This window comes from Peromyscus leucopus, chromosome 4 (assembly GCF_004664715.2).
Source record: "Peromyscus leucopus breed LL Stock chromosome 4, UCI_PerLeu_2.1, whole genome shotgun sequence".
NCBI lineage: Eukaryota > Metazoa > Chordata > Mammalia > Rodentia > Cricetidae > Peromyscus > Peromyscus leucopus.
The window spans coordinates 39,296,291-39,313,174 of NC_051066.1; the positions used below are offsets into that span (position 1 = coordinate 39,296,291).

The window sequence follows — 16,884 nt, forward strand, 5'->3', positions numbered from 1 at the left end:
GCACGTGCGTGCGAGTGTGCGCAACACACACACACAGAGAACACAATTTTGAATAATAAAAGAACTAGTAGAGGTGTCACTGTCCCTGATTTTAAGTTTATAGCTACAGAGCTATAGTAACAATATAGAGAAAAACAACAATTTAGCAGAGAACTGGTCCTTTCATGATTCTTCTACTTTCCATTTCAGGGGCATGTGATATTCACAATAGCAATAATAACCACAATGAACATACAAAACACCTGATCAGTATTTTCTTATGATGGATCCTATCTTGGAGCTTTTGCCAATATTAATTTGTTTGCTCTCACCATAACCTGTGAACTTGGTGACTGTCATCACCATTTTATACACGAAGGAAATATACCATAGATTGCTTAAGTATCATATCCAAGATCATTCAGCTAAATATGTGATTTGAATGAATAAATTTGGCTGAAAATCCAATATTGTGAGTATATACCTGAAGAATAGTCTGTAGCTGGAGTTTTCTCCAGTCCCGCCTGGTCCCGCAGCCACTCAGAACTAAATAAACACACAGGGGCTGGAAGTTGCTTGCTTGCACTTCCTGTTATATTAGGTAATATTATTTCCTTCGTGGGTCTCTAAGGGAGTTGAAGATTAGATAGTTATAGTTATAGTTAGTTAAAGAATAGGTGTTATAGTTTTAGTTTTCTTTGTTAAGAATTTCAGAAAAGAAACTCACTAAAGAATTGTAAAGTATATAAATTTGAAAGACATTTTAAGATAGTTCTCTGTTAGTAATATGTTAGGATAGAAAGTGATTCAGGTACATTTTGGAATTACCAAAATAGGATAGATAATGGAATATTTTCTCTGAGTTTGTCAAATGCAAATGGACTAGACATTGTTGAGGTATTTATTGCTTGTATATATTGTATATGGTTATTGTACTTATTGTATATAGTTTTTCTTATATTAGTTATAAATTTTTTCTTTTTATTAGAATAAAAAGGACAAATGTGGTGATATTTTATTTGTGCTGAAATGTGATATTTTATTTGTATGTTAATAAATAAAGTTTTCCTGGAGATCAGAGGTCACATAGCAAGCCATAAACAGAAGTCAGGCAGTCATAGCACACACCCTTAATTTGATCACATGGCAGGCAGAGTCTCTATGTAGTCAAGGACACAGCCAAGCATGGTGATAAATGCCTTTAATCTCAGTACCAACCATAGAGGCCTGGAGGACTGTATAGACAGGCAGTGATGAGGAAGTGGTGTGGCTGGGTTTAGTGTCAATGAGAAGGCAGAACAGGAAGGCAATAAAAGCACAGGTTAGACAGGAAGAAGCTCTTTGTGGAAGCTACTGCCTGGTGGTAAGCTAAGGCTAGTCATGGCTATTCACCATTTCTCTGATCTCTTCAGCTATTACTCCTGTATTTGGCTCTGTGTTTCTTATTTAATAAGACTGTTTAGAAATTCATCCACAATAGTCTTGTATTTATACTTCCACATTATTGATAGGGTCCCTAGAAATTGGTTTGGGTGAAATTAACAAGAATTTGCTCTTCACTCAGGCTTTATCCCCTTACAGAGCTTACTTCTGATTTTTGTTTTATTTCTTTGCTTTAGATTTTAGGTTGGCTCTGAATACTTTGAATTGAGTTCTTACCAAGGGAGGATATGAAATTTTCCTCATTTTATTCTTTATTCATGTTTAAGAGCATGAGAGCCCAGGATTCAGAAGTCCCTTTTGAGCCTCCAGGGGTTGTACAGAGATCGTTTACTTTTTTCTCTGGTTCTGTACTAAGGATTGACCCCAGGTCTCACACTGCTAGACAGACACTTCACTGATAGCTATATTCCAAGTCTGAAAGATGACTTAAACTTTCTATGTAAGCATGCACACCATGAAACCTGACTGTTGAGAGTTCTGATATCTAGTGTGTGAACTCTAGAAAGAGCAGTGATTTTTTTTTGTATTCACGATGTCTTTATGTATAACATAAATATTTTATAGACTAAAATGTTTTTCCAACTTGGAATTGATTTGAGAAAAGTGATTAGCTGTAGAACCCTGCCAGGGAGGCATAAGTACCTAATGTACAATCCAAAATAAGTCTTTCCTTTGAGTTTGCCACTTTTATATCAGATATCTAGCTTAGCACTTTCAGAAAATCACTGTTAACATGTAAATGAAAATAGAATACCAGGAATGCAGTGGCACAATATGCCCTGTGCGCACTAACACAATGCAGTCACTCGAAATAGCAGAGACCACTGCCCCCAAGGAAATCCATACAATGGTGAGCAAAGTGAATGGAGGAGCCACATTATCAAGTTTATACAGGGCCCAGTGAAACAGGACACTGAGCAGCAGGAATGAGAGCAGTGGAGGTAATGTAGCTGCTATAATAAAGGGCAAGAGTGCAGGACATTGGAGAGGATATCTTAAAAGAGACAAGACCTGAAAAAGGAAATAGGGGAGGCATAGTGAAGTGTAGATCACTTCATTTGACCTGGAACATTCTCACTTTTCTAGCTGTCCTGATAGAAATGGCACCGACTTATATCTAGAAGCAGCATATCATGGCTGAAAGGACTTCCAGGGTCAAACAAGGATTCAAATCTAATTCTGTTAGTATGAACTTGACCAAGTTATTCCTCCTATACAATTGTGTAGCATTTTCATATAACCTACACATACTTTCTTGTATCATATCTATGTCATATGATATATGGTTCAGGCTAAATAGTTGTCACCCTGCATTCTTTAGGAGATGATGACAAGGAATAAATCCACATGAGTTCAGTAAAGATACAGTTTTTCTCTGAATATTTTTAAATCACAGTTGATTCAAACTGAATTCCGAATTTGGATAAGTAAAGTTGACTGCATGCAAGTTTCCTTTGAAAGAAAATGAAGAGAACTTTAGCATGTTAGGAATGCACTGATGTTCCTTTCATGTTTGGGTGAAAATTTAATATTTGTTAAACAACTGAACTAGAAAACAATGATGATTATGATGAGAGCAGCCACAATTCCAAAGAGAGCCAAATGTGTACTAAACATCATATATACACACAAAGAGAGACAAGAGACAGAGACTCAGACAGAGAGGGGTGGGTGAGAGGCAGAGAGAAGCAGACACACACACACACACACACACACACACACACACACACACACAAACACACACAGAGACAGAGACAGAGAGAGATACACATACACACACCCCTTTAAGAGACAGAGAAATGCAGACACACACACACACACACACACACACACACACACACACACACTTCTGTGTGTGATGTTAACCTGTTCCTCATATTAGTCCTAATAGGTGAGCATTTTCAACCCCAGTTCCCATAAAACGAAACAAATATAGAGTGGTTGAGTCATTTGTCCATGGTTACATAGATGATTGAGCTTCCTGACACAAAAACCTGTATTCTATCATAATGTCTGGAACTTGGGAACAGCTATAATTAATCATTGTTGCTGCAAATCTGTGCCTTTGTTTCTTTTTGCTAGTATTCTTCTCTGTGCTGCCAGTGGAGGTCATTGAACTGTTCATGGTAACAAATACTTCCATTTCCCATCCCCTTAAAACCCTTGTCACTAACTTGCTCCCTGGAACTTTCTCCAAGTGAGCTCAGCTGGAAGAACTCCATGTTCCCCTAGTGAGGGCGGGAACTGTGCCTGCCCTTACAGCCCATCTCAAGTAGGATGTCTTCTGGTGATACATTGTATAACTCCATGAAGCGTAGCTGAGTTTTCCTGTGTCCCAGCCTGCCAGTGGTCAGGACAAATCTCTCTCACTTGTCAGTCCCACAGCCACTCGGACCCAAGTAAACACACAGAGGCTTATGTTATTTACAAACTATATGGCCGTTAGCTCAAGCTTATTACTGACTAGTTCTTACACTTAACTTAATCCATAATTCTTATTTATGTTTAGCCACATGGCTTGGTACTTTTTCCCAGTTCTGCCTTCATGTCTTGCTTCTCATGGGGGCGGCTGTCAGTGTCTCCTGACTCAGCCCTCCTGTTCCTAGAATTCTCCTCTCTATTTGTCCTACCTATACTTCCTGCCTGACTACTGGCGAATCAGCATTTTATTAACCAATCAGAGCAACACATTCACAGCATACAGATATCCACAGCAATGAAGCATGAAAGAATTATGGGAATGAAAAATGCAAGTTCCTGTAGTAGAAACCGAGAGTTTCCTAGGCAAAGAGATGCTTTCCAATAGAAATAAGCTTAGCACTGGAAGTCAGTTCTACAGTTCTAGTAATATAACCACAGAGGCAGTCTAATGCACTTTCCAGCTGTGTGGGTTATTGTGGAGCCCAAGCACCATTCGAAGTATGTCTCTATAGGAAAATGCTTCCCAATAGACAAGGTAAAAGGATTAGAAATGAACCCAATATCCATCACAGAACCTCATACACTGTGCGCATTAGAAATGTATATTGATTGATCTCTAGTGGGATTGTCACTCATCACAAAGGCAAGTATAATACTGACCTGTCTAGGGCTTTCACTTCAATCAAGCTCTAAATTAGAATTGTATGGCAAAGCGAAATGTGACCTTCAGAGCGTGAATTAAATGTCATTCCATTTTTTTGTTAATATGATTGTACAAATAACTAAAGTAGGATATTTATAATTTTTCCAGGTGGTTTATAACTTATAAGGCAAGTAGACATTGGAATCATCCCTCATTCCAGGAAAAACCACTGAGTGGTGCAGTATCCAAGCATTCTAGTTCTGATTATTGGTATAGTCTTTCAGAGAGTGGTTTAGATGATCCAGCTGCTTGTCTGTCTGATGGATGAATGCTTTATCTAGGAAAATGACTCCTTGAGTATATGCTTTGAATTTCAGAAAAGAAATTATTTTGCTCTTTCAGATGTAACTGTATGGAGCCACATAGTCCCAGCAATGATACCCTGAAGGAATGGAGGGAGTCCAATATTTCTGCCTCTGACATAATTTGGGGGAACCTAAGTGTGTCAGTAAGTAAAACATGGCACAAGAACTCACATCTTGAGTCATTTACTGTAAAGACTTTTATTGACATTATTAATCCGTTAATGCAACTAAGGTAAGAATTTAGAAAATACAAACTTATACAAGTGATAGCTTTGTTTTAAAGCTCCTCCATGTCAGATATCCGTCCATACTTGGGGTTTTTATTCCTCATAAAAATGTTTCTTCTCATAGACTTGAGTTGCTCTGAAAGCTTGCCCAAACAGAAGAACGGGACTAAAGTCAACTGAAAACATGATGGTTACCATCATGGTGGGGCACACTCTGCCTTGCACATGAAGGACCTAGGATATTTTCCCTTACTCTACATGCTTCTCCCAGTGTTCAGAACAGGCTAAGGGGAGAGGATGGGCCTGATATTCTACTGTAAATACTAGATTTTGATGAAAGTGATAGTTAAAAAGAAAACTCTCATATGTTTTCCAACAGGTTTCCAATGTCCATTTTTATTATTTAGTCTGCTAAAATAAAGAGGGAGGGGGAGAGGGATGGACATGTATTTTTGCCTATAATGATTCAATCCTGTACCTTTGTTTTATTTTCTGGGCCCTTTGTAAATTTTTTTTTCTCACAGGATCATTTCTCTGTTCTTACTCTGACTCCATGTATGTATGTGCATCTCTTGGAATCTGTATTCACAAGCTTCACTTATTTCTGTTCAGTGAAAGTGTGCAATTTGGGTAAAAAAAAAACAAGTGTTCTGCTTTATAATACAGTACAGTAATAAGTACGGAAATCCCTGAATAGCCCCACCTTCTCTTTTACTCCTTCCAGGTATATGTATTACTATCCAAAGCTTTTGCCACTTTGCCTACTTTTATGTGCACAAATTTCTTCATAGTCATTAGCACAAAGCCAAACAAACTACCTCATTTGATCAAACACATGCTATTTTAGTAAGTGAGTCAGTTAATGGAACATAGAAATATTTTTGTTATATAAATATTATAAGCCTCTAATTTATTTAAGAAAGATATGATCTTTTATCTGTTTCCATTATATATGTTCCTCCAGAATTAAAATCAAATGACTTACTCTTGATTTACAATTCAACCCTGGCCTATATTTTATGACCTTTCTTTTCTCTTGTTTTCTCTTCTTCTCCCTCCCCCTCTCCCTATGTGTGAGACATACAGTTAGCATAAAACGGAAATTAGATGTTGAATTTTGTAGGTTACAGATTTTACTCTTTTAAATCCGGTCATCTTGAAAAGAACAGTCCCTTGTCATTTTCTTTAGAACAGGCCTTCACTTACTCTTGTCTACTTTCGTGGTTAACATTCATTCGTTTCCACCCACATTTCCCTAGAAAAGTAATGCATCCAGGTTTATTGCACCCAGAAAGTCTTCTGAATTGATCAGTAAAGGAACTAATGATCTAAACAAGAAAGAACAATGCAGTTTATTGAACACTTAGGTCAGGGTCATGGTGGATGTGCTTTGTAGTGAGTGTTCTTTCTAGATTCCCTGTTTATAAACTGTATTATGTCTAAAGAGCCCCTTTCTGTATAACTTATCTCTTATTTTCTCTTCAGTGAAATTCAAAATAATCCAGTCTGAATTATTCTACAAAATAATTCATTTATTGTATATTTTCTGAGTCATTTAATGATAGTGAAATTTATTCTATATATTAGCCAATCCTGAATAATAGCCTTCTAAAAGACAGACTTATTACACAATTGATATAATTAGTTGTAAGTGAATTATTTTCAAATTTTTTACTTAAGATTTTTTAATAAATATATTTTGATAGTGTTTCTCCCTTCCCACTTCCTCCCAGATCCTCCCTACCTCCCTACCCATCCAACATTTGAAAATAAAAGTTTTGAGCTCAAATATTTTTGAGACAAATATTTTAGAGACAAAGAAAATGTAACATTTGGTGACTTATTTTAATTTTTAAAGTTCTCTACTATAGGTTACTGTTTTGGAAGATATTTCATATTATTTTCATTAGTTGGTATCAGAGTTTTCAAGAGATAATTTCTATTCTTGACCAGAAACATTCTTAATCATGAGAATGAATGTTACATAAAGAAAAAGTCCTATGATTCTTGTCAATGAAAATTAGTTAATTTATGTTATACTGTTTTTTCCTCAGCATAACCATAATTATTTTCTAACATATATATTAACAAATCATTATATTAATGACTATTATAACTAGATTTGTGAAAATAGTGATGTAACATTTAATTTAATATTATATTTGTGGCATATCATATATTATTTGATTTTATTATATTGTATCTCATGATTACTAATTTATACCTTGCTAACTCAGAAAGGGCAAAGAATCAAAATCGAGTTAAATATTTGATAAATACTGAATGATTGTGTTGAACTACTGTTGTGGAATGTTACTTTAACTATGTAAGCATTTGTTACATTTGTTTATGATACATTTGTTTAATTATCTAAAGATGTGTTGCTGTCTTACCTTGCCTGCCTAAGTCTTGTGATTGGTCTAATAAAAAGCTGAACAGTCAATAGCTAAGCAGTAGAGGGATAGGTGGGGCTGTTGGGCAGAGAGAATAAGTAGTAGGAGGAATTTAGGCTAGAGAGACGAGAACAGGAAAGAGAAGTATATGAGAGAGAAAGACAGACAGACACAGAGTAGGACATACAGAATGAAAGAAAGGTAAAAAGCCCTGAGACAAAACTTAGATGAAGAAAACAAGCTATATTAAGTTACAAGAGCTAGCAAGACAAGCATAAGCTAAGGCCGAGCATTCATAACTAGTAGTAAGACTCTATGTCATGTTTTGGAAGCTGGTTGGTGACTCAGGAGAAAGCCTGTTACAGACTACTACCATCCCACATATTTACTATTTAATTCAACTTTATGATAAGCTAGTATACTTAGATTTCTGTCTCTATGTACATACATAAGTCTAGTCAGCAGTATCTCAATGTCAACCATTCTAAAGAATATTTAGGCATAGTTTAATCATATATGCATGTAATAACATTTAATGGAGAAGAGGCCATGAATTTTAAGAGAGCAAAGAGGGGTATATGGGAAGATTTGGAAGGAGGAAAAAGAAGGAGGAAGTGTAATTATAATCTCAAATTTTAAAACTAAAAGAAAACGTATTTGCAAGTGATTATCAGTTGATTGAAAATTGCTTCAATGCCTTTTAGCATATATATATAAATGTGTGTGTGTGTGTGTGTGTGTGTGTGTGTGTGTGTACATACACACACACACACAAGGGGAAATAAACTCATGATTTTCAATTCTTATTTCATAAAACTTATTTTTGTCAAGTAATTAGTAGAAACCTGTTTGTTATCAAATATCTTTTGAGTACCCATTGTAAATTAATCCATGTAAGACTGAATTTTGTTTGCCTTTCTGAATTTCAGGACTCATTTCTCTCGGTTTCTCTGTTTCTATCCTTCCCCCCTCCCTTTGTGTGTGTGTGTGTGTGTGTGTGTGTGTGTGTGTGTGTGTGTGTGTGTGTAAGAGAGAGACACACAGCATAAAACTGAAACAAATGTTGAATTTTGCAGGTCACAAAATTTACTTTTTAAAATTAGAGACTCTCTCCCCTGGAAAACAAGAAAAACTAATACTTTTCAATCTGCCTCATTTGGAGTAACTAGGCTTAGATTATGGTTTGTTATAGATAAGGCAGTTGAATGATCTAGTATCTGTCTTATTAGGAGTAGAGGATATGTGTAGTGCTGCATCCAGCATCCAGCTGCATCCAGGGAATGCTTAGAAGCCTTTCACACCTGCAGGAAAGATTGCAGGTGCTCACGATTCAGTATGCAATATGTGGGACTCTCACCTCCTCTGTGCAGACGCCCAGCTACACACTACATTGTGCAGTAATTGTTCCAAGTTTTCTGAACAGGCACACACAAAAAGACTGAAAAATTTAAGGACTCAGTTTTTTTTTTCTTATTCTGTTTTAGAAAAGGAAAAATTAAAGCTCTAAATAATGCCTAGAGGCTTATTCTGTAGTTTTTCAATGGCCGTGTTTTCGGTGCTCTGAATCAGCTTAACATGAATAATTGAAATTTAGCTAACAAGAAAGATACTGCCGTGTTTGTTGGGTGATTATAAATTATACTGATAGTATTTCTCCAAAATCTTTGGATGGGGCACCTAGGTCAAGTAGAGTTTACTTGTTGATTGGTTGTTTCAGATGACAATGTGGCTACTTGTTTATTCTAAAATCTTTCAGAGGACTTGATTTTATGTTACAGAGGACTCGGAGGCTTGAGGTTTGGCTCAGTGAAAAGACTGTGTCTCTACATTTTCTTCCTGTGATTGCACAATTCAATTCAGGATATCTAGATTACTAAAGAATTCACTGGCTTCTTTAAGCTGTTAATTTTTATTTATTTTGTAACAGAGTAATATAATTTTTAGAATAAAAAGTTTTCCAAGATGTCAGAAATATTTTTCCCTTTCAAAATATTTAATGCTTATATAAAATGTTGTTTTTGTCTTGAAGTTCTATTTGACTTTGCTGCCACCTAATGGCTAAGGTAGTAATTTAAGATATTTTTCTTTCTCTTTTTAGAAAGAAGAAAGGAAATATACATACATACATATATGTATATATATATATCAGAATAATAGACATGAACTTTGCCTTGCTCATGTAGTAATTTTTTCTTCATTTTTTCCTTTGAATTCAATAGTTGCCATATCTGATTCAAGGACCATTTCTTTAATTATATATCATCATTTTCCTGTGCCCTTCTTGTCTTCCTTGGTAGTTTTAAATAAGTTTTCCTAAATAATTGTTGTTTTTAATATGCTATAGGAATGGTGCATGCGCCCAGCTCCACCACACAGCATTGATGGGGCTGAAGTACACTGCTCACTCTCTACATGCCTTGGCTTTTTCAGATAACAAATATAAATGAGAACATCTATTTGTGCTGTTGGTGTGAAATGTGGTGAAAATGATATGTTTAAGTACTTTGTCATCATGTATCTGATGTTAGTATAAACTATACATTATCAAACTTACCACATTGTGAATACATCTGCTATCTTGAACTTAATAGATGTTAGATTTAATACTTATCCAAGTAGAATTTTGAAAGCAAGTATCATATCTGCTAAATCCTTGTGGGCGCCATCAGCGGACAGTCTTGGTATCTCAGCTGCAGATCAGGTGTTAGCTTTCTGGAAGAAAAGCACTGGATTTTCTTTATCAGCTCTATTTCCCTTCCTGTGCAGGAGTGCAGATCACTGCATGGTGAGTATGTTGGGCGCGCCTGCGGCCATGGCCATCCCTATGTGCCAGATGTTCTCTTTTGGTCGGTGATCCTGTTCTTCTCCACAGTCACCATGTCAGCCACCCTGAAGCAGTTCAAGACAAGCCGGTATTTCCCAACCAAGGTACTTGGGCTCTAATACTCCTGACCCAAATATAAACCACAGTGCAGTTGTTATGAGATCCTACATACTTGAGGACAAAGAAGAGTTACTGAGGAATGAAGGGAACCATGAAGAGGTTTGGCCGTGAGGGAACCGGCAAGTTAGAGGTTGGCTTTTGGAAGGGACTGAAGGGGAACACTTCTGTGACATGGGTACCTGAGGAGGCACAGGCCCTTCAGGTTTTACTTCTAACTGAAAGTGCCAGCACTTCCCTCCCCACTTACAGTTTTGGAAAGTCTAAGCACCTGTCATCTTACTGATTGTCACATTCTTTCCCAGTGGATAAAGGGGCCTATTCCAGTCTGACAGTTACCTCAGAGGAACAACTGTTACACTCTCTAAGTCACTGATTCTCAATCTTCTTAACAGTGGTCCCTATGTTCTGGTGACCTAAACCATGAATTTATTTTTATTGCTACTTCATAACTGTAATTTTTCTATTGTTATGAATCATAATGGAAATACCTGTATTTTCCGATGGCCTTAGGCAAACCCTGTGAAAAGGTTGTTTGTGTGCAAAGGGGGCCCCGGCCCACAGAACCACTGCTTTGAATGGAGAAGCCCTGCAATGCTCACTCGAACATTGTTTTCCTCTTGTTTTAAAAGCATCAATCCTTTCCCCCTAACCCATTGTGCATGTATCTGCATATTTGGGAAGTAGACAGAGAATCAGTGAATTCAACATTTAACTGTAGTGTAACATCTGTAATGTCTGATTCTACCACAAAAAGGAACAGAGGGTGACAGAGTAAAGAAAACCAAGCAAACAGACGTTTTCAGGTTGAGATACACATCTCAAAAGCATCCCACTTTGGCAAATGTGTCAAAAAGAGTCCCTTCCACAGAGAGCTGCCTTTTCTGTCACCTTCTCCTTTGCTAAGATAACAGACTCATTTCCTCCACTCCAGTTTAACCTGATTAATACGGTATATGGGAACCTCAATCCTAAGTATTTTGTGTATATGTTGCAAAAGCATACTAATAGAAAACAAATACTGTTGACAATTGCTTAAGGATAATTACTCAAGCATGTCCTTGTAGGACTTGAGGGATGATTCAGTCAGTACAGTGCTTGCCTTGTAAGTATGAGAGCCTGAATCCAGAGCCCCAGAACCCATGTTAAGAAAAAAAAAAAAAAAAGCTTGGTGTGTCGTGCATATCTGTAACCCTGAGACAGTGAGATTGGAAGGGGAGAGAGGTGGGCCTGCATGCGCCTGTGGCTTTACCTGGCCTGCTTGGTGAAGTTCCATGTCAGTGAGGAACTGAGAGCCAGTATCTATGGCGGTTCTTTTCTGACCTGCACATGTGTGCCATGTACTGTGCACCCCACACAATGGCTTTCTACAACAAGAAATTGTTTGAAAACTGGTTTATATAGAATTTGTTTTAAATAAAAGAAATTTTAAAACTTGCCTACACTATTTTTATATATCACCAATTGTCATGCCTTAATTAAAGTAATGAAAACATGCTTCTTTAATAAAAAGAGTTGATTTGATTTAATGTCCCTTTAGATTCATAATGTTAAAATGTAACTTCTATGAAAGAGGCTTAAAATTCATCAGATTCAGGCCAGATGACCTTAATCTGTGTTCTAAATTTTCACATACTTGGGTTCGAAAAAATACTTTAAATAAATATTGAAAAGAAAATGACCAGCATTATTTCAGTTCAATGAATCTTTATTCTGAAATGTGTGGATGAGGAACATAGATATCTATTCAAATTCTAGCATAGCTAATGATAATACTTTATAATGCGCCTACAATGTAACATCATAGTATTATGTCACAGCGTTTATAAAGTATGATTTGAGACTGCTTCTGGGTATTCCTTATTATTTATAGCTCCCTCAAGTAACAGCATTTTCATTATTTTTAGGTTCGATCCATAGTGAGTGACTTTGCAGTTTTTCTTACAATTCTGTGTATGGTTTTAATTGACTATGCCATTGGGATTCCGTCGCCAAAACTACAAGTACCAAGTGTTTTCAAGGTGAACATAGTTAGCACTTAACATCTATCTACTTTTCTATATCTCTGTATCTAAATCTTCATGTTGATGATGTCTGTGACCCCAGTACATGAGATTTTCTTGAGAGCATGAACAATATACCTTAATAGAATAAGAAATAAACAATACATAGCATGAATAAAGTTGTGGTCCAGTGTTAAAAAAGAACCATAGAAATGAAGCCTGAAGACTGCTTAAACATTTTCCTGTTGGCCATTCTAGTTGGAATATGTAAATACATTATAACATGCCTAATTCCAAAGAATCCATCTAAGGAACATGCATTATTATGAGGCAACACTAGAGTGAATGGGGTTTGTAAAGCAGATAAAATAGGCTTTGCATGAGAATGCCAACCATATTATAAAGGCAGGACATGCCCTTGAAGCCAGGAACTTGCTGTTTCAGCCTGTTTTCTCATCTGTCAAACAGAACTAGGGCTTAATCATAGGATTTTGCTGTCATAATGAATTCCTCTGGGACTCAGTTCCAGCATTAGCCATGTTTTGAACTTTTTGCTGAGCTTCTGATGTGGCTGAGTTTCTTTCTTTTTTTTTTTTAATTTTCATACAGTATCCTGTATACATACCTAAAATAAGTTACTATATTATATCAAAACACTGTTTATGTGTCTCCTTGTGATTCTAAACTAAAAGAAAGTTCTGTCTTATTTATCTATTATCTTGTTTCTAGCATAGTATTCAATGTGCAGTTTTAAATGTAGACAACAGTAAATTTGCCATCAGTAAATGGTGTTGGTAGTATTTAATACAGGCATTGATAGAGAATATGTTTTTTAATTAGCCTACTGAAGTTCAAATTTGACCTCAATTAATTACTAGCCCTAGAATCTTAGACAATTTCTATAGCATTTTATGTCTAATTTCATCTTTACAGTGTTGAGGGGGAAAATGAGTTGAAAGATAACATACTTAGGATGGTGTCCTTAATGATGTAATGCTCCATGAGTTCATTATTACTGAATAATGCTCAGTCAAACATTTTATAATTAAGAATTCCCTGTTTATATCTATATGACTTAGTTTCATTAGGTATTTATCAATCTAGGTCCTAATATGTATGTTTAATTTTTTTCTCAGCCTACGAGAGATGACCGTGGCTGGTTTGTTACACCTTTAGGTCCAAACCCATGGTGGACAATTATAGCTGCTATTATTCCAGCTTTGCTTTGTACAATTTTGATTTTCATGGACCAACAGATTACAGCTGTCATCATCAACAGAAAAGAGCATAAGCTTAAGGTGTGTTTTAACATCCATTATAATATAAATAATTTTTATTTAGCTGATAGGAATTGATGGTCATAGATTTTGCTGGAATTGAGTTCACTTGTCCAGTATAAAATACTGTTTTCAGGTTCGTAGTTTTTATTGTTTTCCGGGATACTTTGTCTTACAGTTGTATGGAAATTTGCTTGTAACATTTGACTAACTTCCACTTACCTTCAGGGGAAACATCAGTTCTAACTTTAGCATGCTTAACACTGATTTAATGAAATGTTCAATTCTGGTGAAGTTTTTACTTACCAACCTGCCTGGGTTTGGAATTCCTCTTCCCTTTATTTGACACCAAGTATGTTCATTATTATAAGGGACCATGTCTTCGGGTGTGTTTCACTGAATTATATCATTTAAAAATATTATTTGTTTGTAATGCCTGAAACAAAGGGAAACCTTGGCCGTAGATACTATAGATCATAATTGACATCTTTGAGCATTATTGCAGATTTCTAATAACTTTTTAAAACAAATAGATTTTATTTAATGTATTCTAGCCCACTGCTTTGTAACTGTAATTAAAGATTTTCATTGCCATTCAACTTGTATGCAATATACGTATTATCATTTATATAAATGTTAAATCAATAAAATATTGAATGGTTAAAAATAATGAGAATCAATAAAGGAAGATAGGGCAGAAGATGGTAGGAGCCAGAGGAACAGGAAGTCTGCTGTGAGGTAAGGAATCTATACCTACGAAACCTCAACAAGGATAACACCAGTAGACATGTTGACATGAAAGGAGGAAATCCCATTACTAGACAAAGAATGACAGGCAACTAATGGTTGCTGAGAGAGGGAGAATTAGTGTTTCCCAGGGATGAGCCCCCTCACTGATTATCCAGTACCAAATGATCAGCGCTGAAGTCATGCACACAAGCAACAAAATAGAATCCGCAGGTTATATTTACATATTTATGCATTTGAATGTGTGTATGTCTGAGTACTCTGCACTCACATTGAATATAGTTATTTTCAAAGCAGGTTCTCTCCAGTCTAGTCATAATTTAACAACAATAAAAACTTATTTTTTGCATCTAGCCTTTTCCTCCTATAAATTCCACCATAATATAATCTATTATTGTTGGTTTTCCTCTTGACAACAATAAAATATTACTTCTTAGAACACTGATTACTAAGAATAAAAGTTTATACCATGATTATTCAAACTGCCTGTTGCTACACTGAAATTTTTTCAGTTTCCTGGCTTTGGTTTGAGCTTCATGTTCATGAAAAGATGTCTCCTGGATATATCCCCAAATCACAAGCTAACTACACTCCAGATTTTACTAATTTGTTTAATTGAAAGTTCATTGTTGCTCTGGTTACAACATTGTCTGGAATTGTTCTGTGAATCATGTTCTTTCATTTCTGTGTCAAGCACGTTGTGGTCTTCACAAAATGTATCTGAATGTACATCATCTCCTCAGGTCCTCACAATTCATACCGTTTTCTCTATCTTCTTAATGTATTACAGATCTTTTTGACTTTTCCTCACCTCATTGCCAGAACCACTCGTTTTCTTTTACATGATATTTTTCATGACAACAAGAAAATGTTTTTACAATAATCTTTGGTAGTATATACACAATAAAGTGTTGAGCTCCAGAGACAAAAACCCCACTCATTGGTTAAGTAATCTACTATACCTGAGAATTAGGGAGCATAAAATTAGCAATACTCAAATTCACCCCCACTGGTCTTTGTGTCACACAAATATGAAAGCAGCCACAAATATCAAAATATGACCAGGAAAATTATTATATATTATATAGATGCACAATTAAATTTATACTCTAACATTTTTTTTCCTTTTAGAGTTGGGTTGGGGCATAGTTTAACTGAGTCCTTTTTAAAGGCATTAAAAACAAAAGCTTGGTTTTGTTTAGAGCATGCTCTGTAAAAGTGGAAATAAAGAGAGACATTATTTTGCAAAAAAGAAAGTTTCTGTTAATATACAGCTCTGGGATTTTCTACATGTTTCCGTAGACAGTTCAGGCTTCTTTTGACATCATTTTTAATAAACAGCAATACAATCCCAGATCACTAGAGTAAATGAATGCATTTGCAACATTCATTTGGCACCACATTCCCTTGATGATTATGGCATTTGATATGTTCTTTTTTGCCCTCTTTGTCAGCCTGGTTCTTCATGTCAATCTATAGTCTTTTATGTGGTTAACTTGACAGATGCAGGAAGTTGCTGCCAAGCTCTGAGACGATTTTTTTCAGCGGTGGCATCTGGGTATCAGATGGTCCTCTCGGCTGGCCTCTTGTCTTGATGCATGTTGGTTCTAGTGGGGTCTGGTGTAGCATCACCTGTTGCTATGCTCCCTTTTCCTCCCATATGTCCGTGTCCCATGATTCAAGGATGAATGTGAGAATAAAAGCTTCAGTTCTGTCTTTATTTTTGAAAAAAAAAAAAAAAAAACTACAGAAATATGTTACAAGGTGCAGAGTTCTCTCTCTGACAAAGGGATACTTCCTTTTGGCTGGCATGCCTAATCAGCTAATAATTTGTTTGCAATGAACAAGTTTTTAAAAACATTTTAAAAGAAAGGCAAGAAGGATGCTGATTAATGAGAGGAAATGTCAGAACTGCTTTACTTCCATTAAGTCAAATTATTCTTATTGTACAGCATAATTAAGGAAAATCATGTATTCATTTTAAAAACAAAATAACTCTCTCTGAAATAGTTATCTGGCCCACTTCCAGAAATCCAAAATTCCACTGTTCATCTTTATATTAAATTTTTAAAAAGCTAATAAAAGCTACAGGAAATCATTGTTATGAGGAAGACTTTCTTCATATTAGTAAATTTAGTGGATGTGGATGCTTAGAAAGTTAAGAATCTGCTAAAATAATAAAAATAAAATTTAAAACCCTCATCTCTAAAGAGCTCTATCATCTTTTCTCTTTTGATGTTCATCTGTGGCCCCAAGCACTTCTCATAACCCCATCACTTTTGGTAACATCACAACTCTAAAATAGTTCCAGTGTCACAATTGCACTGAATCCCTCAGATGCAGGAATTTGGGTAGATTCTAATTCATATCGTAATTTGCAGTCCCTAGGACAAAACACACCTGTAACTGCTTCAGGCATTGCTTTCCAAGGACTTGAGTTTTATG

At 35.9% G+C, this 16,884-nt stretch overlaps 1 protein-coding gene across 14 annotated transcripts in view; it reads left to right on the forward strand.

Annotated features, from left to right (window-relative positions):
* Positions 1-16,884, forward strand: part of Slc4a10 (solute carrier family 4 member 10) — a 270,855-nt gene that overhangs the window by 218,103 nt on the left and 35,868 nt on the right. For all 14 annotated transcript variants that reach the window (XM_028865674.2, XM_028865529.2, XM_028865911.2 and 11 more), the window contains 4 exons: positions 4,889-4,994; positions 10,238-10,399; positions 12,320-12,433; positions 13,552-13,713. In XM_028865674.2, coding sequence (XP_028721507.1) covers positions 4,889-4,994; positions 10,238-10,399; positions 12,320-12,433; positions 13,552-13,713 — 544 coding nt within the window. The remainder of the gene's footprint in view (positions 1-4,888; positions 4,995-10,237; positions 10,400-12,319; positions 12,434-13,551; positions 13,714-16,884) is intronic.